The sequence below is a fragment of the Cornus florida genome, unplaced genomic scaffold (genome assembly GCF_030987335.1).
Source record: "Cornus florida cultivar Cherokee Brave unplaced genomic scaffold, ASM3098733v1 CherokeeBrave_3.0.0_Hap2_Chr10, whole genome shotgun sequence".
Lineage (NCBI taxonomy): Eukaryota > Viridiplantae > Streptophyta > Magnoliopsida > Cornales > Cornaceae > Cornus > Cornus florida.
In genome coordinates, this window is record NW_026775580.1 from 60,301,271 (window position 1) to 60,318,132 (window position 16,862).

At 35.2% G+C, this 16,862-nt stretch overlaps 1 protein-coding gene and 1 non-coding gene across 2 annotated transcripts; both read left to right on the forward strand.

The window, feature by feature from the left end:
* Positions 1–219: 219 nt before the first annotated feature.
* Positions 220–3,420, forward strand: LOC132279214 (cyclin-D4-1-like). Its single transcript, XM_059781142.1, has 6 exons — positions 220–945; positions 1,626–1,712; positions 1,822–1,920; positions 2,013–2,217; positions 2,523–2,647; positions 2,765–3,420. The coding sequence occupies exons 1-6, from the start codon at positions 616–618 to the stop codon at positions 3,005–3,007; spliced, it is 1,089 nt and encodes a 362-aa protein (XP_059637125.1). The 5' UTR covers positions 220–615; the 3' UTR covers positions 3,008–3,420.
* Positions 3,421–15,218: 11,798 nt separating this feature from the next.
* TRNAM-CAU (transfer RNA methionine (anticodon CAU)) lies at positions 15,219–15,302 on the forward strand. The gene is given in 2 exon segments: positions 15,219–15,256; positions 15,267–15,302. It is a non-coding gene; the product is annotated as a tRNA-Met (tRNA).
* Positions 15,303–16,862: the final 1,560 nt, after the last annotated feature.

Below are 16,862 nucleotides of genomic sequence, written 5' to 3' on the forward strand. Positions count from 1 at the left end.
TTTTACCGTACATAATTAAGTTGATTTATTTTGATAAAAAAAATATTATTTTTTTTTTCGATATAATATTATTTACCATATAAATTATTTCAAAATTTTTTTTTCTTATAAATTAATTGAATTGAAAAATACACAAAATTTAGTATTCCACGCGTACATCATCCACTGTGCATAAGACATATGTATGTGTCCAGAGAATCACTCTCTCTCTCAATCTTGTAAATGTTCTCCTCCTCCTCCATGTCTATATTATGCAACCTCATTTTCCTCATTGGTCTCCCTCTCTCCTATCTCTCTCTCTCTCTCTCTCTCTCCACATTTACCCTAAAACCCACAAAAGAGGACACTCATTTCTCCTACATAAGCCGCTCTCTTGCAAAGAGCAGTCTGATACAGCGATAGAGAGAGTACTTCTTCATCTGTTTTTTTTATATTTTTATATTTTTGTCTTATTTCCTTTCGATTTAATCGTTCCCATTTGATGAAATGTGTTATTAAAGCACGTACAGATATAGAAGCATAGGATTTATATATATATATATATATAGAGAGAGAGAGAGAGAGAGAGAGTGAGTTATATATATATATAGTGTGAGAAAGTTTTAACGGATTGCAATGGTACCCAGTTTTGATTGTGGAGTATCAAGCCTTCTCTGTGGAGAAGACAACGACAGCATCTTTTGTGATGATGATGTTGATTATGGGGCAGTGGAGGGTTTTGACCCGACTTGTCATCATAGAAATCATCAAACCAATAATCAAAACCAGAGCTTTTTTAGGGAAGAAGAGTCCTTGATTGGGTTGCCAATGCAGAGTGATGAGAGCTTGAGCCTGTTGTTCAAAAGGGAACGTGAACAATTCCATGGTAGTGATTACTTGAACCGGTTGAGGAATGGGGAATTGGATTTGGGGGCCAGAAATGAGGCTGTGGATTGGATTGGAAAGGTTGGTTCATGGGTCATATCTAATGGGTTTTATTATTATTTTTTTTTCTTGAATTTTCTGAATTTGGTATTGTGTTTATGTGTTTCTTTATATGCTTGATGATTTTAATGAATTGGGGTTTTGGGTTTTTGGAAATGGATTTGGATTTGGATTCTCATTGAGCTTTTAATTCATGGGTCATATTTTAATGGTTATTCATTAACTCTTTATTTTATCATGAATTTGGTATTGTGTTTATGTGTTTGTTTATATGTTTGATGATTTAAATGATTGGGGTTTTGTGTTTTCTGTGTTCTTGTTTCTGGAACTGGTATTGATGTTAACATTAACTCCCAGGTGTTTGATGAAGTGGGTTGGGGTTTATTTTTATTAGGGATTCCTTGTTTTAATACATTTCACACATAACCTGAAATGGGGTTGGATGGAATCTCTTCACTTTTGCTTGTGGTTTGACTGAAACTGACCTGTTAATAATAGTATATATCTGTTTTTTCTTCTTTATCCCCCATTCTTAGCTGTCTGGAATTGGATTTGCATTTCCCTTGTTTTTATTCTCTTTTGTGATGAAAACTCATTGTGATATTGACTACAATGTTGTCATCTTTTGGATTTTCTTGTGGAAAAATTTACTTTTTTTTCTTGGTTAATGATCAGTGTCTGTGTTCTTGTTGCTCTAACAGGCTCATGCCCATTTCGGTTTCGGACCTCTGTGTGCATATTTATCTACAAACTACTTGGATAGATTCCTCTCCACCTATGAATTACCTGTGAGTTCAGTCAGGATCAAATTGTGAATGTTATTTAGTTTCTATATCCATTTCATTCATCAAATCATATTACATGATTGTGTCTCATCTTGTTATGTGCCGTCTGTAGAAGGGCAAAGCTTGGATGATGCAGCTGTTGGCTGTGGCATGTTTATCTCTTGCAGCCAAAATGGAGGAGACTGATGTCCCTTTGTGTCTGGATTTACAGGTTAATAGATGTGTGAATTAGTATTTATGTGCATTGTCTGTCCATTGAATGCTTTTTCTAGTTATTCTGATGATCATAAGTGATAATAACAGGTGGGTGAATCGAAATTTCTATTCGAAGCTAGAACCATTCAGAGAATGGAGCTTCTGGTGTTGAGCACATTGAAGTGGAGAATGCAAGCAGTCACTCCATTCTCCTTCATAGACTATTTCTTTAGAAAGATGAATGGTGGTGATCAAAACCCTCCAAAATCTTCAATCCATAAGTCCATCCAACTCATATTAAGCACAATAAAAGGTCAATCTCTCTATCTATCTATCTCTGTGTGTGTGTGTGTTTGTGTTTGTATGTATATAATGTACATTTGTTTGCATTTAAATGTGTACCTTCTACCATTTTAAGTACTTGGACAACGCTATTCAGACCTAGTAGACTAACCAAGAATCCTAAAGTTTTGATCTTATCCGATGCATCCAAGCTTTTTCAGTTAGACTATTCGGTCTAACAATAAGTACTTTTGGGACTCTGTAGTAGTGGTAAGAATGATGAAAGTGAAATTTGAAAGAGGGACTAATACTATGGTGGGTGGAAATTAAATGCAGGGATTGACTTTTTGGAATTCAAGCCTTCTGAGATTGCAGCAGGAGTGGCAATGTCTGTTGCAGGAGAAAACCAAACAGTGGAAACTGATAAAGCAATCTCTGTTCTCATTCAACATGTAGAAAAGGTGAAGTTTAGTGGTCCAAAAATGATGGTTTTCACTTTCTCTCATCATTTAGGGTTTGATTAGCTAAAAAAAATATTATCAGTTGATTAAAATGGTTTTTTTTTTTTTTTTTTGCAGGAGAGAATGCTAAAGTGTGTGGAACTGATCCATGAGTCATCATCATTGATAAGTGGGGCTGTTAAGGGTGCAAATGCAACATCAGTCCCATCTGTGCCCCAAAGTCCAATTGGTGTGCTGGATGCTGCATGCTTGAGCTACAAAACTGATGACACTGCAGTTGGGTCATGTGCAAATTCTTCTCATAATAGCCCAAATGCTAAGAGGAGGAAGCCAAACAGACCCTATGAACTGGAGCTTTAGAGGTGGGATTTTCACTTCTCACCCAATTCACAACATTGATGATATTTGGTAGGAATGGGAATTTTGGTGTGGTCAAGAAGGTGCCTCCCAACAAAGGAATGATGAATACAGAGAGACACAGAAAAAAGGATTTGAGGAAAAAAAAAAAAAAAATTATAATGTTGTTGTAAGAAGATGTTGATAAGTGAATGGGTGGGAGGTTGGAATCAAGATGTTTCATGCTCTTGGAATGAAGCAAGCAGTCACCAGCTGTTAAATATTAGACTTCTTCTTGGTAGCTATGGACAAGAAATAGTCAGAAAGGAAAAAGAAAATATGTTTTGTTTGGGGAATACAGTTATATTGTAGGGTTGTGAGAAGTTGTTATACCTTTGTTCAATTTTATGTTTTTTAAAAATTTTTTTATTTGAATACATTTATAATGTTTTGTTTAAAATTTTAGTGAAATTACAGTCCCTTTAGCAGAACAAAAGGAGAGGACACAAAAAGAAAAATAATTATAAAAAAAAGGAAAGAAAAGATTTTTGTCTTTCATATACCTAAATCACTAAGGAATTGTTCCCCCATATTAATAATAATAATAAAAAAAATTATCAGACTATATTTATCAATTGCTATGAATGGTGCCTGGCTCTTTCTTTGACCATGTGTCTGCTTGGACCTGCCATACTTTGGGAAATGGGTTTGCAATATACAAAGTTACAAACCCTTGCCGAACTCTGGTTTGTGGTGGTCTTTTATGTCTTTTATCATCACTTTTGTAAGAGACTTAAAAGAATGAAAAACAACCATTTCTCATTTCCTCATTTTACAGGTGCATCATGGGACATAAATTGATTTATCAACCAAAGTATATTTTTCTTAATTTTATCAATTATATGTGTCATAACTAATGTTTTTTTTCACGCATTTGTTATTTATCTTCTTTCTTCCATTTCTATCATTTAACGCCCAACACTCTACTCCATACGAAATTGTCGACCTAATAAACATTTTATAAAATTTTCCTTTTGATTTATTTAATATTCACTTGTCACAAAAGATACCACTAGCTTGTCACCACATTGTCCACCCAAATCCAATTCAGCTTACTTCAACATCACCTATCACCCCATCTTTCTGTATTATTGATCCAAATCAATGGAAATAATTTTTTGAAGTAATTATCAAATTTACATGTCATATATTTCGTTTTAGTTTTACTCTAATTTTTTTTTTTTTTTATGTTTGTAATTTTGTTGCTATTAGTAGTAATATGTCATCTACAATCTATTAGCAAAGTTAGTTTTTAGTTCATTGTAATACAAACTGGTAAGTTAAGCCATTCAATTTTCACCCAAATAGAACCAATTTTCTGACTTCTCTGAGCAATAATGTGCAAATTAAAAATTAAACAACTAAGCATGGTCACTCTGTTTTTTTTTTATTTTTTTACTGCCTGATATAACAATTAGTGGAGCATCCAAATACAGTAAATGCAAATACTAGACAGGGAAATAGATGAAACAGAAGACGGATGTCTTGAAACTATAAAACACCCACGCCTATAACTCTGTCTCAGAATGGTCAGTTTCAATCAGTAAGTTACTATTGTTTCAGAAAATCTCTCCCCCCTCTCTCTCTCTCTCTCTCTCTCTCATCATCATCATATAAATACTATGTTTAATCTAGCTCAATCTGAAGCCATATTAATACAAAATCAGATTGACAGGTTAAAAATTGAAGGATTAATGTATGCAATGAGTTAGCCCTGCACATGCTGCTTGACTGGTAAAACCCTAGTCACACAATTTTTAGTAACGGGTGTCGTTCTTATACTTTGAATGCACTCTTGCTCTCATTTCTATTTACTGTAATTTAAATTTTGTCATTTTTACGCTTTCGCTTCCTTTTTATGTGACTTGGGTAAAACATTTGGTATATCATATTTCCCTTAGGTCTTTGGTTTGAGTTTCATCGAAGTGGTACTTTCCTTAGGTCTATGGTGTTAGAGTTGTTCTGCACAATCAACCGGATTTGATACTAGTTGTTGTGGTAGAAACGCAAAATAAATAAGCAATCACGAAGAATAAAAAAAAAAAAAATCACACTGGTTCACCCAAATCTTAGAGTTACGTCCATGGAGCACACCGAACAAATTCACTATGAAGAAGATGAAGAATTACAATAGAGAATTTTCTCTCAATCTCTCTCAATTGCTCTCTCTTGTATTGGCACAAATTTATCTCTAACTCTCACACCCTCTAAAATCTTATTAGAGTTGATATTTATAGAGTCCCAAACTTGTCATACAAAAACTTGTCTTTTGTAAAATCCAAAATCAACAAGGAAGTTAAAACAGATTAGGAAACTGAAATTTTCCTAAACCAATAAGGAAGTTAAAACAGATTAGGAAATTGAATTTTCCCTAAAATTCATTACTCTTGAAGTTTCCATATAATAAAATCTTTATAAAAAACAATTACCTAATCAGACTCCACAAAACCACAACAATCTACCACTTGGAGGCTGGAGCACTTGTAAACCCATTCAATTTTCTTCTCATGCAGCCCCATACATGTCGGTGCGCTTCTTTCTGTCTTCAAGCTAAAAGACCGACTGAAGTTGCGCACAACTTCAGTTTCTCTATGGTCACTGTCTTGGTCAACATATCAGCCAGATTCTTGGTGCCAAGTATTTTCTCAAGTGTCAACATCCCATCTTCTAACAAAGATCCGATAAAGTAATACCGAAGTCCTATATGCTTGGTCCTTGAATGAAATGCTGAATTCTTTACTAGATGTATCGCACTCTGACTATCACTGTTCAAAACATTATTCACCTGTTCGAATCCCAACTCTGTCAACAAACCTTGTAACCAAATCATCTCCTTGCTGGCCTCTGTCATTGCCACATACTCTGTCTCTGTAGTAGATCCTCTGTATTTGCGAAACCTAACGAACTGTAGTTGTACCCACCATTAACACATACCAGGTAGTACTTCTTCTGTGGTCCACCTCACCAGTAAAGTCTGAATCTACATAACCATGTAGCTTCACTTCGCCCCTTCTGAAAAATAAACATCTGTCTGTGGTACCCCGTAGATATCTCAATATCCACTTTACTGCTTCCCAGAGTAGCTTGCCCGAATCCTTCATGAACCTGCTGACTGCTCCCACTGCATATATAATATCCGGTCTTGTGCACATCATAGTATACATCAAACTTCCAATGGCTGAGGCATATGGAATTTTAGCGATGAAGTTTTTCTCATCCTCTGTCTTTGGACATTGATCTTGAGATAATCGGAAGTGATTAGCTAAAGGAGTACCTACCGCCTTAGCATTATTCATGTTAAACCACTTCAGAACCCGTTTAACGTACTCAGCCTGAGACAACTGCAAAGTACATTTCTGCTTATCTCTGCTAATCCTCATCCCAAGAATCTGCTTCGCTACACCAAGATCCTTCATCTTGAATTCACTAGACAATTGCTTCTTCAATTTGCTGATTTCTTCAAAATCAGAACCTATCATTAATATATCATCAACATAAAGTAGAAGGATAATGAAACTTGACTTAAACCTCTTGAAGTAGCAGCAATGGTCAGTGTTGCACTTGTTGTAGCCATGTTGCTTCATAAAACCATCAAACTTCTTGTACCACTGCCTCGGGACTTGCTTCATATCATATAAGATTTTCTTCAACTTGCACACTAGTTTCTCTTTCCTTTTGACTGAAAAACCCTCTGGTTGTTACATATAAATCTCCTCCTTTAGGTCATCATGGAGGAAAGCAATTTTGACATCTAACTGCTCAAGGTACAACCCCTCTGCTGCAACTATGTTAAGAACTGAGCGAATGGTACTTAGTTTCACAACCGGAAAAAAATGTCTGTGTTGTCAATGACTTGCTTTTGCTGAAAGCCTTTGACCACCATTCTTGCCTTGTATCTCTTGTAACCATCATGTTCCTCTTTCACCCTGTACACCCATTTGTTATAAAGAGCTTTCTTCTCCATGTGCAACTTGGTTAGTTCCCATGTTTTGTTAGAGATAAGAGACTTCATCTCATCTTCCATTGCAAGCTCCCACTTGCTAGCATCTTCAACCAAACATGCTTCATCATAACATTCAGGCTCACCATCATCTGTAAGCAACATATAATCTAAATATTTTCGATTCGGTACATAAGGTCGCGTGGACCTTTTGGGTACAGGCTTAGGAGTTGGAATCCGCGGTGAATTCTTATTTATCTATTCCGCGTCAATGCTCTCTGGATCATCATCCAACTCAATAAACTCAGGCTTACTTTGTATAGGACTAGTTAACTGTGCTGTATCTCTATCCTTGTACATCACCTTCTCGTTGAAAATCACATCTCTACTTCTAATGATTTTCTTATTTTGATTATCCCGGAGTAGATAACCAAACTCATCTCCGCCATACCCAACGAAGATGCATTTTAGTGACTTAGGATCGAACTTTCCCCTAGCATGGTCACTAATATCCGCATATGCAATACAACCAAAAATTGTCAACCATGAAAAATTTACATCTTTGCTACTCTATACCTCTTCTGGTATTCGATGCTCCAAAGGCACCGATGGTCCCCGATCAATTAGGTAGGATGTTTTATTAACTAATTCTGCCCAAAACTATTTGGGTAGACCCGAATGTATGCGCATGCTTTTGGCTTCGATTCATCCGTTCTGCCACCCTATTCTGCTGTGGGGTCCTTTGCACAGTCCTCTCTAATCTGATCTCATTATCAAGGCAGAACTTCTTGAATCAAGTGTCTTCATATTCACCACCATTGTCTGACCTCAACCCCTTGATCTTCAAACCTGTCTCATTCTCCACCATGACCTTCTACTTCTTGAACACATCAAATACCTCAGATTTATGCTTCAAAAAACAAACCCATTTTATGCTTCAAAAAATAAACCCATACCTTCCTCGTATGGTCATCAATGAAAGTCACGAAGTAGGATTTTCTGCCAATGGTGAGACATTGGCTGGCCCCAGACATCTTTGTGAACTAGCTCAAGTTTCTCTTTTCTGAGATCTCTGCCACTCTTCTTGAAACTGACCTTCTTCTGCTTGTCCATCACGCAACTCTCACAGAAGTCAATATCAATTGCCCATATGCCTAGTAGTTTCCCCTTTGAGTGTATAATCTTGAGCCCCCTTTCACTCATGTGACCTAGTCTCTGGTGCCAAATGTTGTGATCTTCTCTATTTTTTGCAACTGCTATAGACTCACAAGCACTAATAGTTGTGTAGAAAGCACTATATTTCTTACCACGTGCAATGGTTATAGCGCCTCTCGAAACTTTCCACGAGTCTCCATTTAAGGTTGTAACACAACCTTCATCTGACAATTGTCCTACCGAAATCAAATTCTTCCTTAAGTCATGGATGTGTCTTACATCCTTCAACTTCTAAGCTAACCCATTCAACTTGATTTGCTCTTCTCCAAGATATACCTTGCCAAGGTTACCCGATTCATAGCTAATAAATAGGTCTTTGCTTGTGTGATACCCCTCGATTTTAGAGTCATGGGTGATCAAGTCCGAGTACATATCTGAGGGATACCAAACAATTAATATGTAAATAAGCACGGAATACAAAAAATGAAGTAAGAATAAAATAATAAGCTGAAAGAATTCTAAATTAAAAATCCTCAAAATAAAATAATTGAAATCCAATAATCCAAAAACCTCCATTAATCAAACAACTCGAGAATTTATCTAGTGGACCCCTAATAAAATCCCAAATCGAAAAGGAAATAATTGAAACAAAATCTAAAGCTAAACATGAAAAGCAGTCCTACGTAGTTGAAGGAGTGAGTGACTGTATCTACTCTGCAAGATCAAGCTCTAACCCTGGAACTGACGAACACCTGAAAATAAGAGAGTGGGTCAGGCCCACATGCAAGTTTTATCTTACTACAATCCATATAGAAAACCAATACGCAGATACATCCTAGATAGCTCAATAATAACTAGAATAGTCCATATATGAATAAATACAAACTATAGGACGCTCACTAGCCGAATAGGTCTGTCTCAGCCTGAGTAGAGATACCATGCAAATCGTACATAACATGGTCATGTGTACCTAGACCTACCAGGGAACAACAACTATGTCTAGTTATCCATCCTAAGCGATATACCCACCCTAACTATGGTCCTAAGACTCAAATTCATACCATGGCACCATAACTATAAATATATAAAGTCCGTATAAGCCTAATACAAAATATCATCCATCTGATATAGTGGCCTAACATATGTATAACAATCCATCCAACAACCAAAGTATGTCATTCAATTGTTTATTGACTTGACACAAATATGAGTAGGACTTAACCATTATGGTTAATCCATACCTCAATCCAGAATAGGTAGGAGTTAGTGTTTGAACTAATCCATCCCTAATATGCCACCGTCCCATACTGGTGCATACAATCCTCCAAATAACATAATTGATAAAACAGTAATAGGTATTTATCAACCATTCTCCAAGATATGCATAAATAAAGTTTAATATATATGTGACAATATTAGGCTTTCATTATAAGACCTAAAAATCATGTTCCAATCCTTTAAATTGCTAAAATAAATCTAAGTATTTAAATCCTCCAAACCGTCCATAAATTGACACAGTTTACGGCAAATTAAATATCAATTTAATCCATACCAAGCATAGTTAATTTCAGATAATCCACTATACTTATAACTCTGTTGAAATATGATTACAGTATCAAATCATATACAAAAGAATCTCCAAGTTCCAGTAAATAAATTAATTAACAAAACAGTGTGCAACATGTAGGTTTTTCCTTAAATTCATATTATTCTATTCTTTAACCCATTTATGAATTAATGTTTCCCCATATTTTTATAGGTCCATAGCAATTACTTACATTATTTAATGCAATTTAAACGGATTAAAAACACCCTGTACAGCTCAAACAAAACTTTAAAATCGTTAATATGCGTTTCTGGGCGAGAGCAGGCTCTCAAAACTTGAGAGCCTGTTCCAAACACTTGGGAGCCTGCTCCATAACAATGGGAGCTTGCTCTAAGGAGTTGGGAGCTGGCTCCACACTCCTGGGTGTCGGCTCCATCATTGAGGAAGCTGGCTCCCTCATTCAGGGAGCCGTCTCTCTCTCCCTATGAGCCGTTATACCTGTTCTGACCGTCTTCTTCGCCTCCGATGCTATCTAAACCCTCTGTACTGCTTAAATATATGTTGTTAGGGTTCAATCTTAGTCCTAGATTAATCATAAAACATTCTTATACAATCACGACATGAATTGATCATAAGCTTTTAAAACAACAGCAGCAGGATTCAGTTAGAAACTTTAAGAAAAATTAAACCAGTTTAATTCAATGAGATTTAATACAGTTTAATCATGCATAAAAGATATGTTTTAGCATTAATTTAATCCTTGGAGTGTACTTAGACATGCACAGAACACAGGTTTAAGGGAAGGAGTTAGAATAGGAACTTGCCTTTTGGTTTTTGTTCAAAACCTTAAACCACCGTCTTTGAGTTTTTCGACCACTTCCTAGACTGCCGTTCTACACCTCCGTTGCTTTTGGTTCAGCCTAGAAACAATCCGTCTCGTCCTCCTTAAACCCCTCTGTTAATCTCTCAAGTTTCACCTCTGTTTCTCTCTACTTTTCAATACATGAACAGGGTTTGTTTGTAACCCTATACAAACTTATCACCCTATTTTTATAGGCTAATGTTCACTTATAATTAAAGACGGAAAACCCTATTTAATCCCAGTCAGCCACAACGTGAATCATAAAAGAAAAACAAAACCTAAATTAAACATTAATAAAACCCTAATGTAATCCAATTAACGCATTTAAATAATTAAAACAATTGCTTCAATGAAAGAAAAATAATAATGCAATTAATTCAATTAAAGAAAAATAAAAATACAATTAAATAAAACAATTCATCAATTAATTCAAATAAACAGCCAAATAAACAATTAAACAAATAAAAATACAATTAAATAATTAAACAATTAAGCAAATAGCAAATAATCAAATAAAACTGCAAAAAATCATTAATTAAATACCGAGACTATCCTTTTAAAATTAGGGGTATTACAGCTTAAGGTACCATGAAACGATGCACCGGAATCTAAAACCCATGACTCCGCCTTGCTCTCCAAAGAGCATATCAATGCATTATCTGATTCTTCTAAGACAACATTTGCTTCAGTTTTTCTTTCGGTTCCTTTTTTTGGAAGTCTGCAATCAACACGGTAATGTCCTTTCTATCTACAATTCCAACACTCAACGTCACTGAGATCTGTGGAATTCTTGAAATTTTAAGACTGTGTCATTTCATTCCTTGACTTGGATCTGCCTCTATTTCTATTACCGTTACCCTTCTTCTTGTTTGAACCCTTGCCTCTACTTTCAACATTCAATGCCGAACCATTGGTGGAAACCCCTGCTGTTTGCCTTCTGATTTCTTCCGTCAAAATCATACTCACAACTTCATTAAACTTCAACTTGGTCTTCTCTGCAGAGCTACTGATCACTATAACTGTGTCACTCCAACTCTCGGGTAACTGCCCTAAAATTAGTAATGCTCGGACCTTGTCTTTAAAGTCGATATCAACAAACTCTAATTGCCTAACTATCTCGTTAAACGCATTTAGATGTTCGTTGAACTTACCACCTTCGACCATCTTCATGTTGAACAATTTCTTGATCAAGTGCACCTTGTTCGCTGCAGAAGGCTATTCATACATACTAGAAAGGACTGCCATGAGAGACTTTGTCGTCTTCTTGTTCTTGATATTGAAGGTGATTGACTTTGACAACGTCAATCTGACAGTACCAAGAGCCTTCCTATTAAGTAATTCCCATTCTGCATCCTTTGTATCCTCTTGCTTTACTCCCAAAGGTTGATACAAATTTTTCTAAAACAAAAAGTCTTCTATTTGCATCTTTCAGAAACCGAAGTTTGTGCCATCGAACTTCTCGATCATGGATGTGAATGTCTTATCTTCTAATGTCATTACTCCCACTCGAACGGACAGATTTGATCGAAAGACTTTCAGAATTTCATCAAACACCGTCTGTGCCCTAGGTTCTCAACCAAATTGAGGCTCTGATACCAGTTGTTAGAGTTGCTCTGCACAATCAACTGGATTTGATATCAGTTGTTATGGCGAAAACGCAAAATAAATAACGTTGTTCAAGGAATAAATAAGCAATCACGAAGAATAAAAAAAAATCACACACAAGAACACAAGATATACATGGTTTACCCAAATCTTAAGGCTACGTCCATGGAGTACACCGAACAAATTCACTATAAAGAAGTTGAAGAATTACAATGGAAAATTTTCTCTCAATCTCTCTCAGTTGTTCTCTCTTGTATTGGTACAAATTTATCTCTAACTCTTATACTCTTTAAAATCTGATTAGAGTTGATATTTATAGAGTCTCAAACTTGTCATACAAGAACTTGCCTTTTGTAGAATCCAAAATCAATAAGGAAGTTAAAACAGATTAGGAAACTGAATTTTTCCTAAACCAATAAGGAAGTTAAAACAAATCAGGAAATTAAATTTTTTCTAAAATTCAGTACTCTTGAAGTTTCCATATAACTAAATCTTCCTAAAAAACAATTACCTAATCAGACTCCACAAAACCACAACATCTGGTTCGAGTCTCATCGAAGGAGAGGCCTAGATTTAAATGATGCATGTAATTTGTAAGAGATTGCACGCATTCAGAACTTGCAAATCAACCGAGAATCCAAAGTAACTAACGAGTGGGTTGAATATAATATATATAGTTTGATGACAAAATAACGTTGGTTTCTCCGTGTGTATTGTTTGTGGGTTGTATACTATAAATTATCTCTATCTTTCTTTCACAATAAATCAAGAAGATTAAATTCAGGCCATATTCGGCTACATAGAATTAAAGTTTTGAAATTGGAATTGGAGAAAACTTTGATTCAATTTTTTGTAACTTTGAACTAATTTTTTGTAACTTCGAACTAATTTTTTTTTAAATTCTACCAATTTTAATTTGAAAACTCCAATTCCATGCAATCGAGTCGATGTACATCCATAATTATAGATTGTAAAAAATTTGTTATATATATAAAGAATTACTAAGCTCGTAGAAATGAGAATTGGGCATTATTTATTTAAGTGTGCTTGTTCCAATAAATACACAGGACCCAAGAACAGAAGATCTGATTGAGATAAATGAATAGAGTGGTCGTGGTGTTGTTTCAGAATGTTTCAGAATTCATTACTCTATTCAATTGGGACTATAAAGCAAGCTCTTTCATCTGTGTGTGTGTGTAGGTGGATGATAAAGCAAACTTTATAAAGTACATGACAAAATTAGTAAATGTAATAGCTCTTCATTTACTGTCATATGACGCATGGAATTCGGCAAAGTTTTTAGAGAAAGAGTGATGTACCTCCTCGGGTTTCATGAAGCAACTCGGAGAAGGGATCCCGTGCCTTGGTTCTGTATCACTAGTGTAACAGTCTCGTGACGGAACGCACTATCATGAAATAACGATGTAACGTAGTTATTGCATAAGCGATATAATTTCGTAAAGAATGCTTGGACATTCTTCATCTGATTACAGAATTTGAAAAAGATTAACATCATACGTTCGACAAAATAAAAATTGAAACAGCAGTTTTCACACATGCATGGTGAAATATTAGAGAACATTATATTTACTTGAGGCTTTAATTTCAATGGAAAAAAATAAAAAATAAAAGAAAAGAAAAGAAGTGTGCTTGCTAGCTGTTGAATCATATTGCTGATCTTATGACAGCAGTCCTAGTAAACTAATTTTTTTGATTAATAATGAAAAAATCTACACAATATTAGCAGTTAATAAGACAGAATAAATGAATCCTAGAACTTGCCTTGTTTCAATATAAAATTGATCACACAATATAAAATTCTACTACAAACAAAAACTACGATAATTATAATAGTTCGGATTGTATTATCTCTCCTCCTCCTTTGGAGAGGTTGAGAATTCAAAACCATGTTGTGAGAGTGTTTGCTTCAACTTTTGGGAACCAAAAAAAAATAAAATCAGATTTATCTTGTTTAAGTTTGGACCTCTTGTCAAATAGCGGTCTTGTTCAGTCCGGTTAGTAAAGTATGGTAGAGCTCACTTCACAACATTTGATAACATACTTCACTAACCGGACTGAACATGATCACTGTTCCACACGAGAGGATTTTGTTCCGATTAAGTCTTTCCCAGGCACATCATTGTAGCATCCAGTTTTATAATAGGCAGACAAGATACTGTTCCAGCTATACCATCTCGAAAATCAGTGATGGTGCAGAAAATTGACTGATCAGAAGACTTAATTGTCCATCAGTCTTAGCCATCACTCCACATTCAGACAACAGTCTTACAAAGATCACACAACACTTGTATTTTAGCTTTTGTTTAAACCATTAGATTCCAAGGCCACCTCCATAATTGTACTTCATATTTCATGCTACTTGTAGGCAGTCATTTCAATCATACAAAATGCAGAACAAGAGAGCTAAAAACCAAACAAGAAGATCATTGTCCTCAAGTAAAGAAGTCCTCAATTTTGCTCAAGTAAATTGACCTAAGATTAAGAGAAATAAGGGTTTGATCCCGATATTTATTTTTCTCCCATTTATGTATCATAGATTTCCAGGGGGATTTTTCAGAATGATAGATTTTATATGGAATTCCCTTCCACTTTTTCTCTAGAGCAATGCTATGATACTCGAATCGATTTTTTTGACACCTTAATCAATTTTGAAAACTGATCTATACTTCTGTCACTTTCTTTTTTCTCTATATTTGTCAAGTCATGTTGTCCATCATAGAGACTACTACAGGAAAGAAATGTGTTCCTTCTGTAAATAATAGAAAGATGATTGAATTCACATGATGGCAAAAACTATGTATTGGTAATATACTCCGTTATTTGTCGATTGAAGAACAAACAATAAAAATATTAAAATATTGAGAAGTTTCCATGAGAATATGGTAAAAGTTTTTTGAAATCCTTTCAAAAAAGAATAAATAATATCAAGCACCTACTAATAATATACATAAAAGGATCACAGAATCAGTAAACATAAAAAATTCAACCAAATTGATTCAAGAATATCTATCGAAACCAGTTAGCTAACCACCAACATTCTCACATTGGGGTGGTGGCGCAGTTGGCTAGCGCGTAGGTCTCATAGCTGGGAGCAATCCTGAGGTCGAGAGTTCGAGCCTCTCTCACCCCAATACTTTTTTCTTTTTTTGCCCCCAACCTTAAATGGTAACCCTAAAATGTTAATGCATGCGGAGTGACTCTTACCTCAATATAAGTTCCAGATTACCTTCTTTATTATTATTTTTTTCCTCAACCTTAAATGGTAACCCTAAATTGTTAATTTGGAGTGACCTTTACCCCATATAAGTCCCAGATTTCCTTCCGATGTGAGACTCGTTCGACTATATATATGTGATACCGAGAGAGAGCCAAAAAAAAAAGTGTATAAATTCGACAGAGAGAACCATTTTTTGTTTTTTTGGGGTAAGTTAGGAGCCAACTTTTACAATCTAGACTCTGCATTTTGAGGCCTTCATTGATTATTTTTATTTTGTTAACATTGTTCTTGTAACAATCATGAAAACAATTAAGATTGTGAAAACAGAATCGAAAATCACAAGGGCCAAAATTGATCATAAATTTCCATACATTCAAATCGAACGGCTACGAATTCATCAAATATTAAATAGAATTGACAACTAATTGTGTATGTAACCAAAAAGATTGGATCGCTGACCTTCTCGGAGAGATCGGCAATGACAAGATGTCAAGAAAAACTCGGTTACCGGTGAATTTGAAACCATCAGAAAAAATTTCTCTCTCTAGATTACTCGGATCGCCAGAAATTGAATATTCTCTCTCTATTATGTGGTGTATAAAACCCTATAAAGAAAGAAGTAGCGGGAGATAATGAGTCAATTAGTACGATATGCGAAGAGATGATTCTATACAGGGCGGGAAAGGCAAACGGTTTGATTCAAAGGACTAGCGGTGGTGTTCCTGCGAAATTACAATTGTGTCCCTACTTCATAAGGCCATTTCGGTCCAACTAATAAGACGGCCCATGGACATAGAACATGGGGGCCCACGACGATGTTTGGGGTTGGGAATCCAGTGGGTTAGTCCCTCCAGTGAATTTTGTAGTGTCAGGCTTTAACTCTCTGTCTTCTAATTTTAGAAATTAACTTTAATTGTGTTTGGTGGCAAAAAAAAAAAATTTAATTAAAAATTAAAATAAAAAGACATGCTTTTCAAGGGAAGAGATTTTAGTCTAGTAGAGTTTTTCGCCAAATTTAAATTTGGAGTTTTGAATTATGTTAGCAAGTAGAGGTAAATAATTATAGAATGAATTTATTTATGAAAAAAAAAAGAATAATTATGAAAAGTGTTTTACATGTGCCGTTAAACATTATTTGATACTTCTTCACCTTCCAAAGTAAAAGGTCGAGACAACATAAATAAAAATAAATAAATAAATAAAACCGTCAAATATGACCGATGAGCTATTAATCTAATGGTGTAACCTCCTATCCTCAAATATATTTGGAATTATAATTAGAAATCTATTAAATGAATCTACTTACGGAAGTATGAAGAAACTAACTATGCAGCCCATTGGGCCTATAGTCTTGGTAGTGTGGGCTGACGCTTAAAAACAACTAGGCCCAAAATATCTAGCATGACATGCACTTAGCCTTTGTGAACCTATTTATCTTTGTATGGGCCAGAGCTGTTGATATGAATATAACCC